The sequence below is a fragment of the Macrotis lagotis genome, chromosome 8 (genome assembly GCF_037893015.1).
Source record: "Macrotis lagotis isolate mMagLag1 chromosome 8, bilby.v1.9.chrom.fasta, whole genome shotgun sequence".
In the NCBI taxonomy this organism is placed as follows: Eukaryota; Metazoa; Chordata; class Mammalia; order Peramelemorphia; family Peramelidae; genus Macrotis; species Macrotis lagotis.
The window spans coordinates 43315021-43336725 of record NC_133665.1 but is presented as its reverse complement, the minus strand read 5'-3'; the positions used below and the strand labels follow the sequence as shown (position 1 = coordinate 43336725).

At 36.0% G+C, this 21705-nt stretch overlaps 2 protein-coding genes across 2 annotated transcripts in view; both read left to right on the top strand.

Annotated features, from left to right (window-relative positions):
• The window catches only part of TRIM14 (tripartite motif containing 14), a 54533-nt gene extending 48647 nt beyond the window's left edge, over window positions 1–5886 (top strand). The window contains exon 6 of the mRNA XM_074196772.1: window positions 15–5886. Within this exon, the coding sequence (XP_074052873.1) occupies window positions 15–550 (536 nt within the window). The 3' untranslated portion in view covers window positions 551–5886. The remainder of the gene's footprint in view (window positions 1–14) is intronic.
• Window positions 5887–10310: 4424 nt separating this feature from the next.
• FRRS1L (ferric chelate reductase 1 like) overlaps window positions 10311–21705 on the top strand; it is a 41438-nt gene continuing 30043 nt past the window's right edge. The window contains exon 1 of the mRNA XM_074196767.1: window positions 10311–10536. Within this exon, the coding sequence (XP_074052868.1) occupies window positions 10311–10536 (226 nt within the window). The remainder of the gene's footprint in view (window positions 10537–21705) is intronic.

Sequence of the window (21705 nt, the reverse complement as noted above, 5' to 3'; positions counted from 1 at the left end):
TGTCTTTTAAACAGATGCCAGAATCCCAACCCTGGAACCAGACACTATGCATCCCCGGTTACGATTGTCTGATGACCGTTTGACAGTGACCTGTGTTCTGATTGGCAAGATTCAATTATGTAATCCTCAGAGGTTTGATAAACTGTGGCAGGTGCTGAGCCGGGACTCTTTCTTTTCTGGGAGTCATTATTGGGAGGTGGATTTACTCAAGTCTGGGATAGGATGGTGGATAGGAGTGGCCTATTCGTCTATTGAACGCAAAGGAAATTCTGATGCCAGTCGTTTGGGGTTTAATAGAGAGTCTTGGTGTTTAAAAAGATATGATCTAGAATATTGGGCATTTCATAATGGAGAAAGGACACGAATAAGATTAGATTATGATCCTGAAAGGATTGGGATTTTCCTGGACTATGAAGCTGGAATTCTCTCTTTTTATGATATAACACATGGAATGACACACTTGCACACGTTTTGTTCAAAGTTCATAGAGCCGCTGTATCCAGCACTGAGGTTATGGGAAGGATCAATGACCATACGTAAACTGCCATAGGGTCCCATTAAACCCAGGAGATGATTGATCCCAGTGTAAGTGAGGAAGGGTACAAAAAAGAATTCTCTTTACTGACATATAGTTGATACTATGTTGATAACAATATTAATGATAATTAATATTTGTACTACACTTTAAAGTTTGCAAAGAAGTTCACGTATTCATTATTTCATTTGAATTTACCATTATCACAATCTTACAGATGAAGAAATTGATGTCCAGAGACTTCCTCATGGTCACACATCTAAAGTATCAGAGGAGATATCTCTTATGCTTTCCTGAGAGTAGGGATCTCAAATCCACTGACTATTTTTCAGTCCCCTACCACCCCTCAACCATTTTTCCCAATCAAACATATAGTTATACTAACAAATCCCTGTGAAGAAAAAAAAGATGTGAATAGTATTAATGCAAATAGATTTGATGATATATTTAAAGCAAACATGAAGTTTGAAGCCATTGCTTCAGGGAACCAGGGTATTTAGGCAGATGAGTATGTCAAGAGGGATAGTAATGCTAGGGATACTAGGTGGTAATGTTTATCACAACTAATAGAAATACTACTAAACACTAACAGTAGTAATGTTATGATACTAGGTGGTAATGTTAATTAATGCTAAGTAGAAATGTTAGGGAAATAAAGCAAAGAAAAGGATTCAAAGAGATTAGGTCCATCATACTCAATCCATATTCTACCATTTTGGTAGAATTCAGAATATTTAGCTTAACCTTTATGCCAGAATGAAAATCTCACTGCTTTTGCGCTGATGCTTTATTTAGCTGACCAAATTGCTTATAGAGATAAAAAAGAGACACCAGAAATGTGATATTTTACCAGGACTACAAGTACTTTGTGTAACTGTAGACTAGAAACTAAACAAAGAACCTGAAAGGTAACCAGTGTTAGGTTAAAGAACTCTTGAGTAAGGGTCATTCTAATGAGGGATGCTGGGATCTGCTAAGCAGATGAGCAAATCAGAAAAATTAAGACGAAATCTTGCCACAGGAAAGCAGGTGCATTGATTTTTTTGTGATACACAGCTTCTATAAAGGACTTAAAGACTTTTGATCTTTACTCATTCAGGATTCCTGACCTGGGTAAATAACTGACAAGACCTGATTCAATAAAGGAAATTTTTTTTAGCAAGGCAATTGGGGTTAAGGTCCTTCTGATTCCTGAGCCAGTGTTCTATCCACTGCATACCTAGCTGTCCTGCACATTCTCTTCCTTAGCTCTCTCTAAAATGGAGAAGTTGCATATATGCGGCTTAAGATTCCTGTAGAGTTCTAGTCAAGATGCCCAAATTACAAACACTTTTTTGTAAGACCATGTCTCAACACAATAGAAGAAAGAAAGGAAAGGCACAATTAAATTAATTAATTAAATATAATCAACTAAACAAAATAAAGTGGGAAAATGAACTTTCCCTCTCAGAGGGAAAATATAATCCCAAAATAGCTCCCAGAGTAGATAGAACTCTCCCAGGAAGATTATATTCCTGATCTTGGGACCAACTGAAAGACCTCGCTATACATACATGAAAAACCAAACTACCTTGGGTGAAAATTGTAGCACATAGGACAATCCCAACATGGATATCAGCATCCTCAGTGGATAATAATATATCAGCGTATAAAATGAGCCAAATAAAGGCCCAAACAATATTTCTCCACAGGTCCCTACAAGACATAGAACTCTCCATTTTTCTCTATTTCAGCATTAAAGGGAATTTTGAATAAAAATCCAAATCCATCCAATTAAAGGTCACGCATATTACTTCAAAAAGAAAGTAGTCAAATGAGCCCCAAACACCTGTGGGACTTCCAAAAGAAGATTAAGTGTTCAAGGCTGATCAGAATCACCCATCAGATCCTGGAAGCTGTCCCCAAATATAATAACTAATTTCACAGGAGACTATAGGGTTCCTCCTTCCTCTTAAGGGTAGCATACTTTGTCCTTCAGCTTGTGTAGTCATGTGTGATCACTGAATTGATCAGAGATTTTAACTTTTTTAAAAGTTGTTTTTCTTTATGATATTATAGTTATTATATAAATTATTCTCAAGGTTCTGCTCATTTCAGTCAATCTGTAACTATTATTATCATCTGAATCCATCCCTTTCACCATTTCCTACAACTCAATCATATTCCATGTACCATACTTTGTTTAGTCCTTCCTTATTTGAATACCCATTTTATTTCAAGTTTGTTGTTCCTACCAAAAATACTGCTATGAATATTTTTATACATATAAGTCCTTGTCAACCCTGAAAACAAATAACAAAAATTCACAGAGGCTTTACAACCACTATTAACTTTTAAAACACCAAAGAATTCTCACAGATTATCATAACCATAGTTATTTTAGAAAAGTAAAATAAAAACAATTAACGGTAGTCATATGAAAAAGCTTGCTTTATGCCATTGGAAGAGAGGAAACTAGACACATGTGTTGAATCCTCTTCTAGTAGAAGATCGACTTTTGTGTGGGAAAATCTCAATTATGAATCATGACTATGCACTGAGCTGTGTGAAGGGTAACAGCAACAATGAGACAAGTCTGATTCATAGCAGGACTATATGACCAAGAAATGAGTATTATAGGTACTTATCTAAGCTCAGAGACCACCTAGTGATGATGTGAAACAATGCTGAGATTTTGTTGCAGTTGAATTCATCCAGAGGGTGAGGGCAAAGGATGGTTGTTATACTGAATTGAAAGCATAATTTGTTTGCTGATCCTTAGCTCTAGAAGCAGGAGGGGGGGGGATAAAAAAGAGAGGAGTAAATAGAGAGGGGTGGTCTTGGTATGGGAATTCTGACATCCTCTTTTACCTTTTTTTGAAGTACAAGCCTAATAGTGGTATAACTGAATCAAATCATAGGCATAAATTAGTGACTTTTTGGTATAATTTTAAGTTGTTTTCTGTAATAGCTAAACCAATTTACAACTCCAACAAAGATTCATTGGTGTCTTTAATCTCATGGCCCTCCATCTTGTTTATTTCCTTTTTTAAATCATCTTTGTCAATCCTATAAAAGTGTGGTGGAACCCCAGGATTTTATTCTTTTATTAACTTTTATTAACTTTTATTCTTTTATTAACTTTTTTTGATTTTTTAAAGGTCTCTTTATTGATCACTTTTGCTGATTTTTAAATCTTCCATATTTTTTTTAGGTTTTTGCAAGGCAAATGGGGTTAAGTGGCTTGCCCAAGGCCACACAGCTAGGTAATCATTAAGTGTCTGAGACCGGATTTGAACCCAGGTACTCCTGACTCCAGTGCCACCTAGCCGCCCGTATTAATATTTTTATATGACTGTTGACAGCTTGTTATTCTTTTGAGAATTGCCTATTTATAACCTTTTACTATTGTCTATTGACAAATGATTCCATAAATTTTAGTCATTTCATTATGTATCCTTGATATCATATCTTTATCAGAGAAACTTGCTACCAAGAGTTTTCCAGTTAGATATTTCTCTACTAATTCTAACTGCATTTACTTTATTTGTGCAAAAGTTTTTCAATTTTATGTAAATACAATTATTCTTTTTTTACTTCCTGGAATTCTATCTTTCTCTTCTTTGGTCAAGCATCTTTTCCCTTCAAATCCTGAGGTAAATTACAGCATTCCAAGAAATTCCTCTTAAAGAAAAATGGAAGCTGCATTTAATATAGGACTCTTTATTGTATGTGACTATCTTTTGTGACAGAGGAGTCCATGAGACATTTATTGTTCTCGCTAAGAGAAATTTTTTTTTTAGTGTTTGCAAGGCAAGGGGGTTAAGTGACTTTCCCAAGGCCACACAGCTAGGTGTGTGTGAGGTCGGATTTGAACTCAGGTACTCCTGACTCCAGGGCTGGTGTTCTATCCACTGTGACACCTAGCCACCCCTTAAGAGAAATTTTTTAAGCCAGTATCAGATTGGTCTATTTTGAGGCAGGTTGGAAGGATGAGAATTTAGCAGAGGTTCTGGCTAAATTTTCTTTAATCCATCTAGTTCTTTATGGAACCAATTATTGTAAAACTTAAGTGTGTCAATAGATGGGGGAAAGCAGTCAAGTTTACCTTCCCTTTTAGCTTCTTTCACTTACCAAAATACTATGTGGAGACAGATATTAGAGGCACCTCCAACAATTCCATTTCCACTCCCAAAGTTCCACGAAAAGGGAAATCTTTTATATAGACTGTGATTAACTTTGCCACTAGTTACCCCAAGAGACTTGTTAAATCCCTGACTTCTAGAGATGGACACTGAAGGGCAATTAAAAGGGAGTTTAAAAAGTCTTCTAGGGGGAAAGTGGACAATTCTCAATCCAGGAAAGAAAAATAGAGTCTATACTAGATCAAGCTAAAAGTTCATCAGACTATCAAATCTGGATTAGTGAGGAAAGAGACAGGATTTGGTGCAGCAAATTGAAAATCCAATCTTCAGCACAGATTGTGACTTGTAAAACCTATAACAATAACAACCAAAATCACTAAGTCACATGGGTACCAGATATCAGAGAAATGAGTGTTTATTATTATGCTAACCTGATCGAAATAATATTCACATAGGACAATAGTGTGCCAGCTATGGCCTCACTTCAAGCGGATATTCGTAACCTGGGGTGCATGAACTTTTTTTTTATAATTTTGAGAACTGTATTTCAATATAATTGGCTTCCTTTTTAATCCGGTGGATTTTATTTTATGTATTTAAAAATATTATTAAGAGACAAAATCCATTGGCTTGATCAGACCACCAAAGGCATTCATGACACAGAAAAGGTTAAGGCCCCTTCCTCTACAGCAGCAACATTACTATGGTACTCTCAATGATAGACTTGATTCACCTTGGGAAGCCCCAGAAGTGACAGAAACTCTCTTTTTCTTTTAAGGTTTTTGCAAGGCAAATGGCGTTAGTAGTGGCTTGCCCAAGGCCACACAGCTAGGTAACTATTAAGTGTCTGAGACTGGATTTTGAACCCAGGTCCTCTTGACTCCAGGGCTGGTGCTTTATCCACTGTGCCACCTAGCCGCCCCTAAGTGACAGAAACTCTCAATGAAGATTTTTCTTACACCTTAAATTTCTTTTTATACTGTTGGAATAACATTCTAATTTTGTCTCTGAAATTCTGAGATGTTTGTATGAGATTATGACAACTAAGCCAGAGTGACAATTTACCACTTTCACACATGGATTGGTAGAGGCTTTATTGATCCCCTCTTTCCCATTAGATTGTATGCTCCTTGAGGGCAGGAACTGTCTTTTGCCTTTTTGTATCTCCAGCACTTAGCACAGTGCCTAGAACAAAAGACACTTAATAAATGTTTATTGATTAATTGATTGATTGAAAATAAATAATTATGTGAGAACATATGAGCATAAACTGGAATGACTGAAATGATATTACTATGCTTACAGCTTGCTTTTGGGGAGGCTTCCTAAAAGTCCAGTGTTCAGTGTCAGGCCCTATTCTCTAGTGACTGAGAACTGAGCTCAGTTGCTGGACTAAGATATGTAACTCATGGCTGAATTTGGAACATATAAGCACTAATGTTTTATTTGATCCATTCTTAGCTTAAGCTCTGGAGTAGAATAATATCCAACTGTCACTGTCAAGCCACATAAAAGAATATAGACAGACCATATAGGCTCTCCACTTTACCAAGGAGATTGAGGGTCAATTACCAAATCCCCCCAAAAGAGAAAAGCCTAGTAGAATATTAGACCACTGCAGCAGAACTACCATACTGCTTTGCAAACCTTTCTTGGATGGTTGCTTCCATACTTTCCTAAACAATTAACTGTGAATACCATTAGATATCTATTGGGTGATTCCAACTAAATATTTTATCTGCTAGTTCAAGTACAGGCAAAAATTTGGGGTGAGGGGACTTTTTTTAAAGTTTTTTGTAAGGCAATGGTGGGGTTAAATGGCTTGCCCAAGGCCACACAGCTAGGTAATTATTAAGTGTCTGAGGGATTTGAACTCAGGTACTCCTGACTCCAGGGCCTGTGCTCTGTCCACTGCGCCACCTAGCTGCCCCAAGTACAGGCAAAATTTTTTTGTTTGTTTTTTTAGATTTTTGCAAGGCAAATGGGGTTAAGTGGCTTGCCCAAGGCCACACAACTAGGTAATTATTAAGTGTCTGAGACTGGATTTGAACCCAGGTACTCCTGACTCCAAGGCCGGTGCTTTATCCACTATGCCACCTAGCCGCCCCTAGTACAGGCAAAATTAACAGAATTAAATCTCCAATGTTCTGCTCCCTCACTGTCAAAAATAGGGTACTTATCCAAGACAAGGGATAGAGGTACATCATAGTTAGCTTTAAATATCTGGAGGTCTATCATGTGGCAGACACATTCAATTTCTTCTAGTAAAAACAATAATGAGAATCAATTGCAGAGATGTTTGTTTAGGTTAGATATAAGGGGAAAAAAACTTTTGAAGAATTGAACTATCAAATCAAAATGGACTGCCTTGGACCCCTTTCTCAATTGAGGGTTTCAAGGCAAAGGCTGGGTGACTATTTGTTAGTAATGTTGTGATTTTTTGGTTTTGTTTTATTTTTGGTACAAGTTGACTCAAAGATCTCTAAGGTATCTTCAAAATTTGAATTTCTGTTATTCTCTCATTAGAAGATCAATATTGAACATGTCAAAGCAGATTTTGATCACTACCATCTTTACCTAGGTCCTCCATTTTATGTAGTTTCCCAACCTAATGGGTTCACTCAATTCTTTGTAGATTATAGGAAAATAAATACAACAAAACCATACCCATATTCCAGTGACATTATTAGACTGTTTAAACCTGTTCTCCCTACCTCTAGTTTCTACCCATTTTCAATTCATAGCCATTCCAATCATACTAATAAAACTCTGAGTGGCTCCTTAAATTAAATCCAGACACTAATTCAAACTTTCCACAAATATGACTAACCCAAATTACAAGTATGACTCCTATTGCCTATTTTCATGTAGCTTACAAACTAGATTACATATTCTTTCATGATCAAGCCATTTACTTTCCTACCTCTGTGTCTTTATTCATGTTCTTTCTCCCACCTAGAATTAGTTTCCTTCCCCACCCTAATATTTACCTATCAAAAGCCTATATTTTCTTCAAAATTCTTTCCATGTATTGGCTCTTCCATGATTTCTTTCCTGATCTTTCCAACCAGACATGATCTCTCTCTTTTTAACCCTTATAATGCTTGACATCTTTTTATGGTATTTATCTTACAAGTTTAGGACTGAGGTTAGACAAGGTAGGTAGTTAACTCTAAAATATAGTAAACAGGAATAACTGAGGAATAGGTTTTATCTTACTTTTCTATAACTGCATATAGATATCTAATTACAGAAAATCCCATTTTAAAGATAGTTATTTGTTTCTAACATAAGTCGAGTTACATTTGATATAGGGAAGGTGCAAAGCCTTGAGTAGATAAGCAACACAGACATGCTTAGAATATAACAAATATACTATGCCCCTTGTCTAGCTATTTATAGACTTATCCTCCTATCATATTGTAGACTCCTTAATGTCAGGAATTTCGTTTTATTTGTCTTTCTTATTTCCCAAAGAAACACAACATGAGGTAAAGGATACCAGCCATGTAACCAAGAAGGAAGGTCTTCTTAGAAGGAAGACCTTCAAATCTGGCCTCTAACACATGCTGGCTGTGTGACTCAGGGGAAACTTAACTGTTTAGTACTCTGGGAAACTCTTTAAAATTTTAGCATGCACAACAAGGTTGGTATCCTAAAAGAGATCTTTTTAAAAAAGGAAAATAACTATGGACAAAAAATATTTATGGCAATGCATTTCTGATGGCAAAGAAATAGAAATTGAGGGAATGTCCATCAATTGGGGAACCACTGTACTATAAAAATGATAAGCAGTTTGTTCTCAGAAAAACCTGGAAATACATGAACTGATGCAAAGTGGAATGAGTAGAACCAGAAGAACAGTGTACACGGTAACAACAATATTGGAAGATGATCAACTGTGAATGACTTAGCTATTCTCAGCAAAACAATGATTCAAGACAACTCTAAAGACATAAAAATACAATCCATCCCCAAAGAAAAAACTAATGGAATATAGATCTAAGCATGCTTTTTTTCCCTTGCATTTTTTTAAAATCTGTTTTCTTTTACAACATGACTAATAAGGAAATATGTTTGCATGACTACACCTGTATAACCCATATGATATTGTTTGCCTTCTCAATAAGGGGAACAGGGAGAGGGAAAATTTGGAATTAAAAATGTTTTGAATGACTTTTAAAAGTTGGTTTTGCATATAATTAGGGAAAAATAAAATATTAAATAAAAAATGTTTTTAAAAACTTTAGATTGCATCATAATTCCAGAGGATTCATAATGAAGCATGTTACCCATCTCTTGAAAGGGAACTGATGGTCTCAGAGTGCAGATTAAGACTTATTTTGGACAATATGAGAATCTGTTTTGCTAAACTATGCACATTTATAAAAGGAGTTTTTCTTTTTCTTCCTTTTTCTATTGTGAGAGGGGAGGAGATGGGAAGGAGAGAAAATTTCTTCATTTGAAAATAAGAGTCCTACCTTAAGGGTCTCTCCTAAGAAAAAAGAAGTCAATCTGCATTGTTAAGAGACAATGTCCTTACCTAGGAAAATCCTTTATCAATGAAACCACCTTACCCAACCTTTATCTTTATTCCAATATTTTCTAAAGACCTAAGTAATATATCCCAAACAATAACCATTTAGCAGATTCTTATATAACTGAATTGATTTAAATTGAATAGAAGAAAGAGTGTCCAGGTAGTGAAACCAACATCTCATTTTAGGATTCAGCTCGTTCCTCAACCATGAGGAAAATCATATTCTATTTTAATTTTTCATTCTGATGCACCTGTAACTTGTAACTGTAACATCATTCTGACGCATACATATACATATATGGTAATAAAATGCAATCCTACCAGTAGATTTTCAATGTGGACTATCCTTTGTGTATTCTGCAAGCAAACCTAGTAATGAAGGCACTGCTAGATAGAATGTGGTAAATTAAAATAGTCAAATTATTCGGGAACAGTTTCCAAGGGAAAAACAAATAAATGCATAATTTAATATCCCATAATTTGCCTGAATTTCTTCTATGGAGTGATTGAAATCAGGATAGCTGAAACGATCACCTGCAAGGAAGCAATTTGAAACATATCTAAATGTTCCTTTTTAAAAATTCACTGAATATGCGGAAATGATTGTATTTTAAAGAAAAATCAGGCGTCACACATGCAAAATTTCAAATCCATGAACTGCATAATTCTTGAAGGTTATTTTCTTCTTTCTTTCTTATTTTTCCATCACAAAGCACGTTCGAAGTGATTTTTTTTTTTTGCTCGCTTTTAGGACAAAACCTGGGTAGATTGACAGGTCTGTCAGTGACCGGTTTTATGCGGTAAATACGCCCCATTCTTTGGTTCCTTTGTGTTCAATCTGAATTTGCTAGGGAGGGATTTAGGGGAAAAAAAGAGAGGGGATGAGGGAGAGGGAGCCGAGTGAGGAGGGGGGAGGAGGGAGCGAGGGCGGGGGGATGAGGGAGGGGACCTGAGGAGGGGGAAGAAAGGCGAGGGGGCTGCGGCTGAGGCTGCGGCTGGGGCTGCGGCTGAGGCTGCGTCAGCAGAGAGAGAGAAAGGCAGACGGAGCCCCGGAGCCGGTGCAGCCACCCGGCGGTACCAGCTCCCCGGCGGGCTCTTTTTTCTCGCTGCCATGCTCCAGCTGCCCCTGCTGCCCCTTCTGCACTGCCTGGGCTGCAGCGCCTGGCTGCTGCTGCTGGCGGGGCCCATCGCCTCGTCGGCCAGCCCAGCCGACGACAGCGGCCGGAGAGGGGACCCCTCATCCTCCGGCAGCGACGAGGTGCAGCGCCAGCCGCACGACTCGTCCTACGGCACCTTCGCCAGCGAGTTCTATGATCTTCGCTACCTGTCCGAGGAGGGTGAGGCTGCGGGTCCACCGTGGGGGCGCGGAAATAAGAAAGGGGGAGGTGGGAGCAAAGAATGGGGGGCTAGGAGAGAGAGAAGGGGATGGGGGTGGGGAGACCACCGGAGATCACCATTGTCCTGGGGAGGGGGGCTGGAGAGGGGGCAGAAGGACTGGGAGAAGGGGGAGCTGGCCTTGGGGACCTCTGGCTGGCGGGGGGGGGGGGGGGATAGAAGAAAGAGATGCGCTACCAGGGGAGGGGGAAGGGGAGTGGCAGATGGAAAGGAGTAGGTTGGTGGTCCTGGGGATCAGATGCGCTTGGAGCCCCTGTCTCTCTCCCCTCTGCTTGTTCCCTGACTTCCTGCGATGCGCAGGCGGGGGAGAAAGAGATGGAGGATGTCGAACCTAGAATCCTCTGCAAGATTGGCATGGATTGGTTGTTGTCTGGGCTAGACTCAGGCTGAGGCGCTAGCTCTAGCTGCACTGACTGAGCCCCACCCCCTTTCCGCAGCCCCCCCGGGGGGCGGTGCGGGAGCTGAGGCTAGGTTCACTGCCAGCCTTCTCCCCAAGCCTCATCCAAGCTGCATTTTCATATCCCTTGCTGTCAGGAGCTTTGGGGAAAATAAAAATCCTATACCTTCCTCGAACTGTTTAAAACATCCCCTCATTGCAGTATTTTCTTAATATCATGTCATTGTTTTCTCCCTTAGACATCATATCATATCATCCTTCCCATGCTTCCAACCCCACCTCATCCCTTTTCCCACGAATTTTATCCAGCATTTTAATCTACCTTTGGTGTGTCCTGCCAGCACTTGGGGCTACCAGCACAGCCCCTGTGCATTAGGTAAGATTTCCTTTGTCTAGGTTTTCCCATTAGTCTAGTCGATAAAATGCTTGCCTCGGTCAGTGAGACTCAGCCTGCCCTCCTTATTGTGTAAAAGATATATCCACCTTTACAAGCAATTTGAGCAACATTTAATATTTACCTGATACCTTGAAAATTGTTCATTTTCTATAAAATGTGAAAGAAGCAAATTTGAGGTTAAAATGTAGGTTGTTTTAACAATAAAGGAGATCTATACCCACAAACAATTATCAGAAATAGGTCCATTACTGAAATTAATAAATAATTATAGTCTGTTAACATACTGCTAGGTGTTTTAGCATACCAGAGACCAACGAGACATTATTCTTAACCTACCTAATTAGGGAGTGAGACATAACCTTAATATGGTCTGTGAACATGACAAAATTGCTAACATACCATTTTGGGGGGAAGCCAGAACTGTGACTTCATAAGGGATTTTTAATAAGGAAATTCCCTTTACTAATGTAGATTGGCAATTTTTATAGAATTCAGTTTTAGTTGCCAAAAAATGTACATGACTTGCCCAGACTGATAATTGTTTTAATACAGGTAATAGTGAAAAGAATAAAAACATCAATGTGGGCTGAATTAGGAAAGAATTCAAATAGAATGTAGGATTGGAATGAAAAATAAGGATTATAGACCATTAATGAACAAAGAGGAGTGGAAAATTCATTAGATGGGAGGGCTAGTAAAGCATAAGAAAACATTGGAAGCAGGTATATAAAGTGATATGTGAAGGGGTGGGGAGCATTCTACAGAAAACTGAGGGGATAGGTTCATGTTAGAAAATGGTGGAAAATCATTTGGATATGAATCAGCCTTGGGAAGGCAGAAGGGCGTATATTGAATGTGGTAGGCAGTTGGAAGCCATTTTAAGTTCTTGTTTAGAAGACTGACGTGTACAAAATAGTAATTTTTGAGAAAAAATAATCACCCAGGTGTGGGCTGAATTGGAAGAGGATGGAGACTCAAGTCAGGAATACCAGTTAGGAGGCTTTGGGATTAGGTTCAATTTATTTTGGGCAATTTATTTTTCTGATGTTTTATTCAAGAGCAAAAGATATAAATAATAAGAGATGAATTCCAAGCATAGGGAACAGTTTGTGCAAAAACAAAGAGCTAGAATATTATATGTGAAAGACAGCAAAAAGACCATTTGGACTAAAATGTAAAATATTTGAAGAAGAATGATGTGTAATCATCCTGGAAAGATAGATGGAAAGAGATTATAAAGGACCTTTAATGCCAAACAGATTAACCAGTTTCCAAGACAACAATGCAAGAAGGCAAGTATTTATTAAATACTATCTACAGCTAGGTCCTGATTAGTAGGAATAATGAATCCTCAGAAGTTGTTGCATTATTCTGATTTCTAATTTGCACTGCACATATTTCAATTGGTACCATTTATCATATTTTACATAATTATAATTTCTAATAATACAAATTCAAATACATATAACCATTTCTGGTGAATCATTTTTTTCTAATCAGGATCTAACTAAATATGCTAGTGTCTGTATTAAACACTGGAGATATAAATACAATTCCTATCTTCAATGAGTTTACATTGTGTGTGTGTGTGTGTGTGTGTGTTGTTTGTTTTTGCAAAGCAATGAGGTTAAATGATTTACCTAAGGTCACATACTATCAAGTGTCTGAGGTCATAGTTAAACTCGGGTCCTCCTGATTCCAGGATCAATACTCTATCTACTGTTTATGAGCTTACATTCTAATGAAGGAAGACTATACACAAAAGAGAGATGAAAAGGTGAAAAGTGGAAATGAGGGAGGAAGATGTCCACATAGCAATAGGATGACAAACTAACCAGAGGGAGAAGAAAGCCAGCATGGCAGTAATATGGTCTAGGGCTATAGAAGTGGGTAGATGTTCCAGAATGAGGAGACCCTAATGTAGAGGAAAGTTCCAGGAGGAGGCAAAGTGGCAAAGTCTAGAAAGCTAGAATCAGTACTGGGAGGATATTTATTAAATATCTCCTTGGTACCAGATACTGTGATAGGCACAAAGGATACAAAAACAGAAATGAAACAGTTCCTACTCACAAATGTGCTTACATCTAAATCTACATATTACATATGAAATACATACAAAGAAAGAGGCACAAACATCTGGTGGGATCAGGAAAGATGGATTTTGAGAGGTCATAGTAAGGAGGAAGGACATTCTAGGTTTGACAGATAGCCTATGCAAAGGTATGGAGGCCAGATGTCAGTTATGAGAAATAGAAATGGAAAGCTAATTTGTAGAATATTATATAGTCAAACTGGAAACATAGGGTGGGGATCAGATTGTAGGGGAATTTGAGTACCAAACACAGAAATTTGTATTTGATCCTAAAGGAAAAAGGGAAGCACTGGAGCTTCCCTAAGGAGGGTAAAGACATAGTTAGACCTGTGTTATTTGGAATCATGTGCATGATGATTTGGAGAGAAAAAGGTTAAATGCTAAGACCAGTTAGGATGCTCTAATTATAGCCTAGGTGACAGATAATGAGGGTTCAAACTAGCATGGTTACAGTCTAAATACAAAGGAAATAAACATAAAAGATGTTGAAGAGGTAGCATTCACAAGAATAAACTAAATCTCAAGATTGCTTTAGTATTCTGTTGTAAGAGAAAAGAAAAACAATAAGCAGAGTAACCTATATAAATAGATTTAATTTCACAATTAAACAAAAAGATTTGAGAATTTAAACATGTATATATATATATGTACATATATATATTTTTTTAAAGCATTCATTATAATTGGAAATAAAAAGATGGGCCAAAATTTCCTTACTGCCAAAAAAATTCTTTCAAATTTTTTACAATTACTGCTAATAAAAAGATACATGTAATTATAGTCAGTGGAGCTAAAAGATAACCATAGTAGACATGCCACCTTAACCCCTTCATTTTAATTACTTTTACACAAATTTTTGCACTTTAAAAATTATAATAAATTTTATTTTTTCATTACCATACATTTATTTTTTCCTCTCTTCTACATCTCCCACTTTTAATAAATGAGCATATCAAGTAAAACAAATTCCACATTAGTCATATCCAAAAATGTGTGTTTTATTACTATGTATTAATTCATCATGTTTCTATCCAGAGGCAGGTCATATTCTTTATCACTGATCCTCTGGAATCATGATTGGTCATTACATTTATCAAAGTTCTTAAATCTTTCATAGTTGTTCATTTTTGAAATTTTCAGACTGCATCAGTTTATACAAGTCTTCCCAGGCTTCTCTAAACCCATCTCTTTTATTATTCCTTATAATATAATAGTGTTCCTTTAAATTCTTATGTCATAATCTGTTCAATCATTCCCCAGTTGATCAATCCTCTCATTTTAGAGATAAGGAAACAGGTACAGAGAGATAAAGGCATCATGGTATAATAGAAATAGCAAAGGAACTGGAATCACAGCACTGAGTTCAAATACTGTCCTTGTTCCTTAATGTCTGTGTGACAATTTTTTTTAACATCAGTTACTTCATTTATAAAATGATGGAATTAAATTAAATAAAATCTTAAGTCCCTTCTGGTCATTGATTCTATGATTTCTTTGAAAGGATCTATGAAATAGAAAACGCAGATCCTCTGATTCCAAATCATAGAATCTCTGAGTTGAAAAGTATCAGAAATCATCTAGTCATGCCTGAACAAGAATCCACTCTAGAATATATCTTACAAGTTGTACAACAACATTTCCTTAAAGACCCAAACAACAGGATGAAATAATGAGTGAGAACCCCCTACTTCTCCAGGCACTCCATTCCACTTGTTAAATAGTTCTTATTATGAGCAAGTTTTTCCTTACAACAAACCTAAATTTGCCTCAGCCCATTGCTCCTAATATGATCCCTTAGCATCAAGCAGAATAACTTAAATCTCTCTTCTATATGATGGACTTTCAGATACTTGAAGATTAACATTTTGGCTCTTCTCGTTCTTCTTATGTCTTATCTTCTTTAGACTAAGCATCTTCAATTCTTTCAACTAATCCTCTTACAGCAAGAAACCTTATTCATCATGGAAGTCTTCCTCTGGATAGTCTCCCATTTACAGGTGTCCTTTAAATATGATAACTAGGACTGGATATTGTACTTCAGATACAGTCTTATCAATGCAGAGTGCAAAGCAACTATCTCCTCTCTAGATCTAGATTGTCTCTCAATGCAATCTAAGATTATATCAACTTTTTAAAAAATGTCTATATCACACTATTAATACATATTGTGCTTATTATAGTTCACTAAAAACCCAGATCTTTTTCATATGAACCACTTTATAATTATGTCTCTCCCAACTTGTATTTGTGAAATTGATTTTTTGGAACAAAGTTGTAAGACTTTACATTTATTCCTATTAAATTTCAGGAGAGGTATTTATCAGATTCAGTTCATGTTCTATTCTATAGAGATAATTTTGGATCATGACTCTTCGTGTTTATTAGCTCTCTTTTAGCTTTATGCCATCCACAAATTTGATAAGCATGCTATCTGTGCTTTTATTCAAGTCATTCTTAGAAATGGTAAATAGTATAGAACCAAAGATAGATTACTGAGAGTCACTTCTAGAAACTTCTTTTCAAGTTATCATTGAACTATTCAAAAAGAAATTTATCTCCTTGCATTTAACTCCCTAAAGCATCTCATTTTTTAACTTATACTTTTTTACATATATGTGAGTACTTCTGTAGCTGTGGTTTTTATTGCTGACTCCTATCTTAGATTTTCTTGTCTTTGAATATTTGGGAATCTGTCCTGTCATTATTCATTCTACAATGTAAAGACTCTATAGTATCTAGCTAGGTAGACAAACATAGGCAATTTTCTCCATCTTCCTTTTCTCTATAAACTGCTTTGGATTTGATTCATCATACTCCAAACAAATACTTTTTTTAATGATTTCTTGTTAGGTACACTTCATCTCCGGCCAAGAACCTAACAATTCTATATTTTAAATAGATATTTTAAATCATGTTCCAGAAATAACAAACTCATCTTCACATACCATTTGTTTAGCCCAAATTTTTTTCTTTTATATGATATGTAGCAATAACTACAATAGTACCTGTTTTCTAAAGTATAAAGTTTCTTGCCTCAGACTTTGTAAAACTTAGCTATAATCTCTGGATTCCTTCTAGCTTGATTATTTTGTTTTGCTGATTTGAATCACCTGAAGTGAATAGTAGTCATTTAATTTTACAAGTCTTTAGAAGTTCACCACAATCTGGCTATACAGTGATAGAAGGAAAATACAGAAGACTTTCTTATAATTGTCAAGTCAACATAAATCTGCCTTAGGACCCTTTCAGCAAAGAGTCACTAATCCCTACCATTTGTCTATTTTTTTTCTTCACTTTTGCTCCATCACTCCATGGAAAACACATAGTATTTCTTTCCTCAGAGGGTCTAGTTCTTCAGGAAGAGTCTAATATCTATCACTAAGCTCTAAGTGAGCTTCATTTCCTTCTCTGTTTAGCATTCTCCTACTCCCTAACCACCTGACAAGATTCCCCTGTATCACATTAAATCACTTTGCCTTTTTGGTTTTTGAAGCCTTTCTTCCATTTTTTAAAATTCACTCACAATCTGGAAAGTAGAGTCCCATTTTATATTTTCTTCTAGAAGAGAGAGCATCCTACACTTTAGACTTAGATATCAGTTACTTGGTAGCGGCAGAAAGAAAATTCCATTGCATATTTCTCCCTACTTTCCATGCTTTCAGTATTTCATCAAACTAACAGTTCTTATAATCAACTTCATTATAGAGCAGAAAATAATAATGGTAATAAAAAAATGAAGAAAATGTGATCAAGTGATACTTCCCCCCAAAAAAACAAATTGTGCTGATGTAAAGTAGTGGAACAATCTGGAAAGAGAATATGGACACACATAATCAAAAAGAACAGAATGACATTTCTCTTTCTCTCTAGAAGTGACTCTATGTAAAAGATAATTTTTATATTTTTAATCTTTATATCACCTACATTTCTAACAGTATCACCTCCCATAGAGATATATAATAAAGGAAGAAAAAAGTTATCAAAATTAGCCAAAATATTAAAATAAATTTGGTATTATATGCAGTATTCTAAACCTATGATCCCCTACTTTTGCAAAGAAGCAAGGGGAAGTACCTTCTCACATTTCTTCTTCAGCCAAGTGTGCTCATAATAATTTCATAGCATGTAGCTTCAATTGCTTTTTATTTGTTGTAATCATTATTCATACTATATATATTTATATATATATGCATGTATGTATATATATATATATATATACCCAAAATTTTCCTTTTTCCATCTACTTCACCAAATTATGTGAACTTCACTAATTAGGAACACCGAGTTAGAGAATAGACTTATTATTTAATTAGTGTAAGTGTTTTCCAAAGAGATATTTTAGTATGTCAGTGGATTTGTGATCTCATCAATATGGGTATTCACTCCAATGCTGCAGATTGCAACCCATCTACATTTTATCATTTTGTGTGATTCACCCATCTCCTCCATATATTGTCCATTAAAGGTCTGTACAACATGCTGGGACCTCCTTCTAGATCTTATAACAGTATATATGACAGGGCACCATGCAGGTTGCCCATCTGTTTTCCCTCGCACTCTCTACATGACCATTCACTTTCTTTTGCAAGGATACATCTCATGGATGATATCCTTTAAGCCACATCTTGCATATAAGTTGTCAATGATTATATGATACATCTACCATACATCTCTCATTTGCCTTCAGATCACCTGCAGTTTCTAACTCTTTAGATATTGTAGTATTCCCTGATTCACCAACATCTAACACCACATAAAAATAGTGATAAATTTAAAAGAGAATTGTTTTAGGGAAAAGCTTTTGGTCATTGAACATGCTAAGCAATTTCCCCAAACAAATCTAATTCATTCTGAAATTGAATTCTGGTCCCAGCTCATCATACATCTGCCATATCTGTCCATGATACACATATTGATGAACCATCTAAATGGACTATCCATCTAACTGTGTATCATAGACTGAAAATTAGGCATTCTTCATCCACTTGATTTTTCCTAATGGGTGGTTAGACCAAACTTATTTTGAGTTATTGTCAATATTATTTAGGAGACTTTGTAGTGTTCCAGGATGTGATACAATCAGCACAATATCATCCTCAAACAGGAACATCTGGAGGACTTCACCATCTCTAAGGAATCCCTCTTCCACTTGGACTCTTTCCTGGACATAGTCCATGAAAATGGCAAACATTTTTGGTGAGCATTTGAGTCCCTATTTTGTTCTACACTTGATAGTAATAATCAGAGCATTATTTTAAAAAGTTAATTTGTGGTTACATCTATTAAAGTATCATGTGTGCACTTAAATATGAAAAGGAGACATCTTGTTGGTGAAGAGCCTTTAAAATACTTAATTATTTGATTGTCAACAAACAATAAATACAATGGGACTTTGTATTTGCTGTACCTTCCTGTCAAGTGTGTCATGTGGTCTGCTACAGTATATAATTTGCAAAAACTTGCCTATTCCCATTTCATATTTGCATCTCAGATACCATGGATACATGTAAATCATTTTCATGAAAAAGTTTTAGTGATGGAAAGTAGGTATATGAATCAGTAATTATTATCCTTTCAATTGTACTTCAAGGTAATAATATCACCCATATTTATTTCCAGTCATTGTGTCTTTCCTTTTTTCAAATGTCTTGAGAATAGCTCCCTCAGTGCTCAAAATTTTGCTGCTTCCATCACAATATTCTTTGTATATTAGATCTGCACCAACCATGCTTTCCATTTTCATTTTCTTTAGTGAAATTGCTATTTCTTCATTAAGCACATCAGAGATTGTGATGTTAACATAAAAATATAGTCATTCCACTTTCATTGATGAAAGAAATTGTTATAGGAAATTTGATAGATATTTATCACTTTTTCAGTTGTTTGTTGTTCTTCCAGTTTCATCTTTAAATACTCTTTGGATGATCTGGATAAATTGAGCCCTCACACAAACTTTCTGAAAATTTGATTTACCTTTCACTACATCTAGCTGTTTTATCTGGGGATACTGACATAATCTTCCACTAACTCTTGCTTAAGGTTTAGTGAATGGTATTATAGTTCAAGCCAGTGTTGTTCTGGGCCACCACATTTCTCTCCTTGATAAGGAAACCAAGTACTTATTGAATGAGGCACTTTTGGCCTTTTCTTTTTGAAAATTTTTTTTACATCATTTAAATTTTAATAAGAAAGAAAGAATAGTAGTTCATGCCATTGACTTTTTCTTTATCTCTTTCCCATTTCCAACATCAATAATTTGATTGAAGAAATCAGATTTAAACTGTATTAATTGCATGCTACAATTTCTCATCTTCACCTTTTTTTGTCAAATACTAATTTTGATCTTTGTTCTAACAAGTCAATGGTCTAATTAAATACAAAGATTGATGATTTAGAAATGTCTCCCATATGGGAATATAATTTTTTTATCTGTTAAGAAACAGCCATTTCATTGGGGGGGGGGGAGAGAAGTTACCATGTCTGAACGTCTAATATTGTCTAACTGTCTGCTAGAAGAAAGCTTCCATGACATATGAACCTCTTAATTTTGTGAATTTTGCAAGCTGTTGACCTTTTTCAAATCTGTCCTGAGGCATTTTTTCCAACATATTTTTAACTGCTCCTTATATCCATCTTTGCATTGAATATGCAAGTATGAGCATATATAATGATTTTTATTTGGAGGCTCTTATTTTTTCATAGAAATTTTTGCCTCCTTGGTTCAGCATCAAATATTGGTACAAAAGCTAAAGTACAAAAGTTTCACTGTCATCTCTATGTTTTTCTCCATAATGAGCAGTGCAAAGATAGATGACTAAGTGTCCCATGAAATAGTGTTTCTTGTTGCCTTTGGATGCAACACTTCTAGTTCATTTATTTGCCTCTCCAAGCTCTTCCAGAAGAACTTGTGAGCCATATTCATTTAACGGCAACTTCCTTATATCTTTTGGATTTCTTATAATAGTTATATCATATTGATATGATTAAGTTTATCCAGTAATATCTTGATGTATCATTTTTGGACAAGAATCTTATAATATTATAGTATTTACAGATGGCCTAAAAATTGTGATTCTTAGCACCCTCTATCCTTTTTCTGGCCACACCACCAAAATGCTGCAGAATCAGGAGGACCCAAGACAGAGCTAGTTTGAATTTTCCTTTGTCTCATGAGTTGCCATGGACAAAGAATTCATCACCATGTGGACAGCCTCTTAGTAATGAGCCTTTACATACTTATCTATGCTGCTCCTCAAACAGAAGACACAGTCTGTCACTGGGACTGCATTCAAGTTTTTTCCAGCATGATAAGCCCTGCCAACACTGGCACTCTGCTGACATAGCCTTCAAGAATGTAGTGCTAATGTCGTGGCTCAGCGAAATCTCAGAGTGGGACAAGACAGAAAAATAATACAAGATCTTGTTAGCAACAAAATTGTGATGTTTCAGTTCACCAGAAATGAAGGGAAACACCATCCCTGAGTCATAGTTTTATGAACAGAGCTATTTAAAATAAAACATGGAAAAATACATTTTAAGTGAAAATAATACATAATAAAAATTGCTGAGATGTAGAATTCTAAATATTATATTATAATATAATGAAAAATGATAATTTAATCTGTCTCACATATGTAATGTAAAAAAACAACTCTTTTTTTGTTTCTATCTTTACATGAACAGGATCCAAAAAATAATACTATGTGAGGTTTTTTAAGGTTGATTCTAAAATGATTAGAAAATAAAAGAGACAGAGAGAGGAAAGGAACAAGATACTAAACATTTTATTAATACAATAAGAAAGAATAAGAAAATAAGACATCATGGCCTAGGTGAATGACTAGCTATAATATTCAATAAAACTTGACAAGTAGATTATTAAGTTACAAAAAACAGTGTTCTATGAAGTCTGAGGAGGAAAGTTATAATTGTCTCAGGGTTAGGAGGGGGGAGGGCAGGGAAGAAGAAAGGCTCAGTAGGAACAGGAAAAGCTTCTTGGAAGAGAAAACCCTTGAACTAGACTTTAAGAGAGGGATAAGGAGAAAGGAGAAAGGAGAAAAAGATCATTCTGGGCCAAGGGAACAGTATGAGCAAAGATAGAGAGTGGAAAAGTATAGCTAATATATGGAAGGGAGAGAGTAGTCTAGACTTGCTGAAGACAGAGATTAAAGTGATTCCATTTTATGGACTGTCTTGAATATTGTGTTGAAATGTTTGCACTTTAC